At 43.6% G+C, this 6,881-nt stretch overlaps 1 protein-coding gene across 1 annotated transcript in view; it reads right to left on the minus strand.

Annotated features, from left to right (window-relative positions):
* Nucleotides 1–1,300: 1,300 nt before the first annotated feature.
* The window catches only part of FAM132A (family with sequence similarity 132, member A), a 22,937-nt gene continuing 17,356 nt past the window's right edge, over nucleotides 1,301–6,881 (minus strand). The window contains exons 6-8 of the mRNA XM_009699931.1: nucleotides 6,544–6,634; nucleotides 2,221–2,299; nucleotides 1,301–1,608 (exon numbers count right to left, since the gene is read on the minus strand). Coding sequence (XP_009698233.1) covers nucleotides 1,510–1,608; nucleotides 2,221–2,299; nucleotides 6,544–6,634 — 269 coding nt within the window. The 3' untranslated portion in view covers nucleotides 1,301–1,509. The remainder of the gene's footprint in view (nucleotides 1,609–2,220; nucleotides 2,300–6,543; nucleotides 6,635–6,881) is intronic.

The raw sequence follows: 6,881 nt of genomic DNA on the forward strand, positions 1-6,881 counted from the left end.
ATTGCAACACTGTACAAGGGATATCTTCCATCCACTGCAAGCATTCAAGAACAAGTATCTGGACACCATTTTGGGTCTTGCTACCATCTATTTATGACACTGTTACACAACCATTTCCTTAGCTAAGCTGAATCAATAAAAGGGTCAGGTGTCTGTTGAAAGGGAAAGATACAGAGGTACATTAAATGAGTGTGGGTTTTTTTAATCACAAGGATCATAGAATGGTTTCGTTAGAAGGGACCTCAAAGATCATTTAGTTCCAACCCCCCTGCCATGGGTAGGGACACCTTCCACTGGATCAGGTTGCACATCTTGCGTAACACCTTAACATTATGAAACGTCAACACCCTTTTACTTTGTTAAAATGAGCTTATAGCCTGGAGCTATATGCAAAGCCGCTTTGGGGGCTCAATCTCACATGCTTACATTTGTAAACAGATTTGTAGAAAACATTCACTGGACGGTCTTTTGGACAGGCTTTGACAGCACCTTCAATCTCCAAGTAGAGCTCGGATAGACTCCCTGTGGCCCTGGCCACCTGATGGAAGTAAGCCTTGCCCCGTGTTTTCTTTCAGTATTTCTCTGCAGTTCCACAAGCATCAAATAGGTGACATATCTGATCCGAGGCTGTTATCCTCACTGTCTTTTCCAGGCTTTTGACAACCAGTGTAATGCATTTCACACATTTACAAATGATTACATGGCTCCTGAGAGGATGCGGTTTAGGTGAAGCACTCCAAACCCACATGTATATCTTACTAAAACATAAGAACACAAGCAAGGGAGTTCATGCTAGAGCTGGTGCCATTGGCCTTACCTTTTCATAAAAACAAAACTGCGCAGGCAGCGAGGTATTCAGCTTCATCAATAAGATCAAGGAAATACTCAGATATAAAGAATCACAATGAAAGAGTTCAGACCTTGGATTCCCATCTGTGAAGCAGGCATTGTCTGAGAATTCAACAACTTCTCGTCAAATATATCCAATTCTGAACATGAGAGAGGGCCTATACCATTTACAATTGTATGAAAAAAGCAGTTTTGCTGGCAAATCCTTGTCTCCTTCCTCCACAACCCATAGAATATAGTCACTATTTTACTTCCCCTGTCAATCCTTCATTTACAAACTCAAACACCCCACAATCAATCCCAAAAGACATGCTGATTACAAGTGCTATTGTGAAATAAACTTATAATGTAACAAATTCCAAATCTCAGCGTATTGTTCAGTGAACATCTGGTGAAGCACAAATCAAATATTACAGAGTTTGTTTCTGAATTATAAAAGTATATTTTTTATGGTGAATGAACTGGTGTGGACCTTGAAAAGCAGCAGCCTCTGAAAGCAAGCTGAAGTATCTGTGAAAGGAAAGGCTCTTTGCTTGTTTAAAAAGATGCCAACAGTTACAGGAAACAGTCCTCAAGAGTCAAAGTAAAGGTTTCTTCAGTCAAATATACACTGCAAGGCTCTAATTCATATCCTTCCCTGCTACACTGCTGCAGATGATGTTATGCGCCCATTAACATGCCCATGAAATCTGATCCATTCTGAATGGTGATGGGAGCTCCAGCACTGTTGTCCACAAATATGGAGGTGTACTGGCCAGCCTGCAGAGAGAACAAGAGGGAAAGGAAAATATCTGACACTTTATCCCAGGGTAAAAGAAGGAAAAAAAGCATTTTACTACCACGAACTAAGCACAGAAGCCTCCTGCCCTTTTCTGTGGCTCCTGGGAACAGGATCTGCCCAAGCATTTTTACTGCAGCACTACAGCTTTGACTTGGTGGAAGAAATTTTCTACGGTGAAACTGTTACAGGTTTATTACCTAACTAGATCCTTACTGCATTAGCACCTTTTTGGGTCACTAGTCAAGCGGCCATCTGTCCTTCAGATTCCCTTCTATGAAATGGGAAATACAATTGCCATCTTGACAATGCAAGGGGAGATTTGAGAAAGAAAAATATTTACTGTCATTTCTTAGAGGAAAGGTTACTTCTGAGGCTTAAGATCAGCACATGCAACACAAGCCTGGCTTTTGTTCCCGTTCCTGCCACAGATTCTCTCGTCATCCCAGGTAAGGCATTTAACTTCATTAACCTTAGAAAGAAAGTTAATAAAAACTTCCCCAACTCCTGGTGAGAATTCTGCCTTGCCAGTAAATAACTCCACAGCCTGTCAAGAAAACTTGCACACTGATTCCCAGTCTGCATGGGCTTACCTGCAGCTGCAATAAGCCATGTACATAGATAGTGAAGATTTTGCTGTTACTTTCCAGACCAGCAATGACTTCCAAAGACCTAAACAGCAGCAAAAGGAAAAACAAAAAACAAAAAAACACAAACAAGTTAAACACCTAAGGCAGTCGCAACAGTTGTATGTGGAATGAGAATAGTCTCATGACCTGGTGGTTCTAGCGCCCATCTGTACTGAATAGGTGCCTGTTGACTTGATTCTAGCAGTAATCAGCTGCCTTGAAAAGAGAACAGCACTGTAGTGTCTAATGGAAGACCTACAGAGCATACAGGATTGTGAATATAAAACTCAGCTGGTGTCAGGAACTGGGAGCCACCTTCTCTCACCGAGGCCTTTCTCAAGGTCCTGTAGTCTCTGTCCCCCACCTTTGAACAGGTGCTAAATATGCCCTTTAGATTTATCTACATACCAGTTATCCCAGTTTGTTGACCACCACAATAGTATACTCCTGTTATTTTGCAAAGAGCTAACTATATGCATTCTGCCAATAACAGTTCATTCATTTTCAAGGTATGAAAGCCCTATTTCACTTTAACAATATATGTAGTCAGCCTATGCAAGAATGAACATATTCTGCAGCTGAAAGCTGTTTTGGGAGGATATTTGGATCAAGGGTCACATACAAGCCAAAACAAAAAACAAACAAAAAAAAAAAGAAATTGTGCTTCAGTTAAAATCCAAGGGAGAGCTCCAGATCACCCCTTAAGCACTATTCTTTTCCAATATCATGTTCTAATAGCCATCATACTCCTTGCAGTAGCAAGATGTAGGACAGCTGCTCTCTGTGACACCCTCTGTATACAGAACTCTAACTCTTCTCCTTTGTACAGGACTCAGGGTGGAACGAGGCGCCTGAGACATCAACAATCAGAACAACCCGTGTGAGCTTCAGTTCCAAAGCAATATGAAAGCACAGAGCTCCATGCCTGGCTGGTTCTTCTGAAATCTGCCTAGCCAGTGGTACCAGATGTAGCTGTTTTCCCAAGAAAACCAACCCCTTTCCTCCCTTTTTTCCATGAAGTGGTGGTGACGAAACCTAGCAAGCGCAAACGTGCTGTTTCCAGCCTCCTTGCAAGGAAATAATATGCATAAAAGGTAGGGGTAATTTGGCCCAGAGAGAGCAAGCCACTTGGCACCACCTTGATTGAAGAGCTCAGTCTGTGTGTCATATCCTGCCAAAATCCTAACCTGGGTGGGAACTTCCCACCATTAATCTCTTCTACTCCAACTGTCTCCTTGCCTCTGAGTTTCCATCTCTCTCAGCCGAAAGCCCTCAGGGCTCTTTCAGCTCCCTCAAATGAATGACTGTGTACACTGACATCCCCAGGAAATTCCACAAGCACGGGTGGCAGCTCAGCCTGTGCCAGCAGAATGTCTGTCCAGACAGGTTTCCATCCCTCCACCCATCTTCCTTCCATGCCACAGACCAGTTATACTCTCACCCACCATCTGAGAGAGAGTTGTCTCTCATAGAGACAGTGCTGATTCTGCTCTACTCCCACTGCTGTCCAACTCACTCAACTCAGGACCGCCACTCATAAATTGTGACCCTGGACAACCGATGAAAACTCCAAGTCAGGCATCAGAGACCTTTATCTAAACAATTAACATCTGGGTCAGTGCTGTCTAAGAAAAAAAAGGTTTTATTGTTACTGTTCTTCAGAGAATGTAGCTATAAATTCTTCAGACGGCAACTTAATCTCAAAACATGTCAATAAACCTGCCGGAGTATGTGACAAACATGTTGTTCACACATCCCAGCTAGAACCAGAAGAGTTTTCTAGGGGCTTTCAGCTAAAAAGACCTGCAATGAGGAAGGCACAGCAGTTTCCATGGCCCACAGGGAAGCTTCCTATTCAGATAAGTTTTGTGCTTGCATTTACCAGAACGAGGAAGCAAGACTAAAGTCATGTTGGAAGCAATCAGAGACCGACATCCACTCTTTACTGGAATTGACTGAATGGACAGCAAGGGAGAGAAAGAGACACAGAGAGGCAATGTCCTTGGAGACCAAAGTGAGCCTTCCAGAATAAAAACACTTTGCTTTCTCTCGGATGCCTTAATCAAATCACTTGGGAGCTTGTGGAATCATTAGGAAGAAAAACTCACCACTGTCACTTTCATTTATTTTGCAAAATGGTTTAAATGGAATTTAGATTTTCTGTATTATTCTGTAACTGAAGACAATGTAGAGTGGAGATCAGGATGGGAGAAGTTTTTCACGCTTGGAGATCAGCAGGGCCAATTTCACTTTTAAATCCTCTTAGGTGACTTCCTAAATCTCACCCACTCATTCACTCAAATCTTCACTGAAATATCATCAGGTCAACACCACCAACTGGTAATATTTTTCCACATCCCAACAGGGAATACCTTCCCACATCCCAAAAGCATGCGGAAAAAGATTCTGTGCAACTTGCGGTCTCTCTTCACGTGGAATTCAAGAGCTATGAGCATGAGTCCTGTTCTTGACAAAATTGCTAAGATAAGAGGAAATTGTTGTAGGTGAAAAGAAAAAAGCGCCAATGCTAAGGAAAGAAAAAAACCCAATTACTTGAATTCGACTAGTCTTTGCTATGCAGAGTGAAGGACAGGAATAGGGATCTGTACTGTGCAAAGGCAATTTGTGAGAGCTACTTGTAAAAAGGACAGTAACATTCTGCCGTATTCATACCTGTCCCACCCCTGTGATTAAAGGCTGGAGCTGTCACAAAAATCACTCATTATCAACACACACTCCAGATTTCAAGATCAGGCTGAGGTCCACTCTTAGCATCATCTAAAGGAATTCTCACAAATGAAATGTCCCCTATGTTCTGCAGCTTACCAGAATATAAGGTGTCCTTTCATGCACGAGGCAAGAAGTTACACCCTCCTTCTGCTGCTGACATTGTGACTGCAGCCAGTCTGTCACTGCCTCACTTTAAGTGTTGCAATCATAAAAGACTGTTATAAAACAGTCAACAAGGCCAAGGAGGTGCCAGTTGCTCCAGTCAGGAAGCTCCTTGACTTCCGATCAGGTCAGTGGGCGCACAGCTCCCCTAGTTACTAATGGGTACTCAGATACCAATCAAGTCTTTTCCACAGGCCAATGAAACTTAAGAGAGGTTTATTTATTACACAAGGTTTCATGTCAAATTCAGTCATGCCAATAAAGCCTCTAAACTGAAATACTCGTGGAGAGCTCAGTCCTATTTGCAGCACTCTGACTCGTGGAGCCAGGAAGGTGAGGGCTAAAGCAGCCAGTCCAGCAGCAAATTTATGGTTTTGTGGGTTTTAAGTCACACCTGTGGAGTTGTTTTATGGATCTGTTTCAGTGGTGCTATTGCAAGGGTGTTGCTACAGCTGCACTGGAAGAGCTGTGAGCAGCTGTGAGCTGTGGGCAGCCCTGTACAGGTATTTTTCCTCCCATGACAAGGGCTGAGCCGCAAGCAGAGGCGATGGCCACTCTGTGCAAGCAGCATTGCCCTCTGCTGGGTGCATTTCAGCCCAGTCCAGGGGCTCCCCAGCCCCTTCCTCCAAGCAAACCTTGCCAAACTTCTCCTGAGCAAGGTGGCCTTCTTCTCTGAGACACAGGGCACGCATACGCTGCAGCTGAAAGGATGACAGAAGCCCAGCAAACAAAAGGAGCCAACAGTATGCTGATGCCATGGCCCATTGCATAAGGAGCAACACCCAAGGTTGCCGTGGCTTAACCAAAGCATTTCTTTAGCAGAGTTTTGCTAATGGATCCCAACAGAGGAAAATTCAGCATGCTTATCAGAGCAAGCTTCACAAGGCAGCTGAGGGCTGTGAGAAGGTATCATATACCTATATACAAGCCCTGCGCTTTCTGCCTCAGGACTCATTCACCTCTATTTTCCACCTATTCATTCTCCTCATCACTCCGACACTTCCACAGCAACATAAGCGAGATGCTGTGATCCATTCAGGATGCAGCTGAAATTATAAAAATTGAGCTAACAACCTCTGGCATAAAATTAAGTGTTTCTCTCACTCTGTATGTTTATGATGATAGCTGAGCATTCCAGTTTCAGCCCACTTCCTTCACAATTCTCTCAACATATGCAATATTTAGTTATTTAGTGTAATTAGCACTGAAAGGTTAAAAATCAGAATAAAAAACCCACATAGAACCTAAGGGCCAGATGGAATCACTCTCTTCAGAAAAGTTCTACAAGCATTTATCGTATAAAATTCACTGTTGGTCAACCTGGTTTCCACAGTTGGTTCCAACATTGGCCCAACTGAGAAAAATAATTGCCAAGACAGCATTGCAGTAACTCACGTGTATCGGTGACACAGAGATTCAATGCAGATCAACACTCGGACATTATCTCTGGCTCGGAGTTGGACTTTACTCTTCAACTCACTGTGATCTAGGGAAAGCAGTGGAAGAAATATAAGCACTTTCACAACATAGCACACCACCAGTTGCTGGTGTTTGGCTTAACAGAGACATCAGTAACCTTGTGACTTCTGTATTGGGTTTGCATGGCAAGGTTTTGGTTGCAGGGAGAAATATCTGAGAGGAGCAGCCCTGCAGCCCCCAGGGGAGTGCAGCAGGAGGAGGAGGAGGAGCTGCAAGCCCGGAGCAGAGGTTCCCCACCAGCCCCGGGCGCCGCC

This window comes from Cariama cristata, unplaced genomic scaffold (genome assembly GCF_000690535.1).
Source record: "Cariama cristata isolate BGI_N322 unplaced genomic scaffold, ASM69053v1 scaffold8435, whole genome shotgun sequence".
Taxonomy (NCBI): Eukaryota; Metazoa; Chordata; class Aves; order Cariamiformes; family Cariamidae; genus Cariama; species Cariama cristata.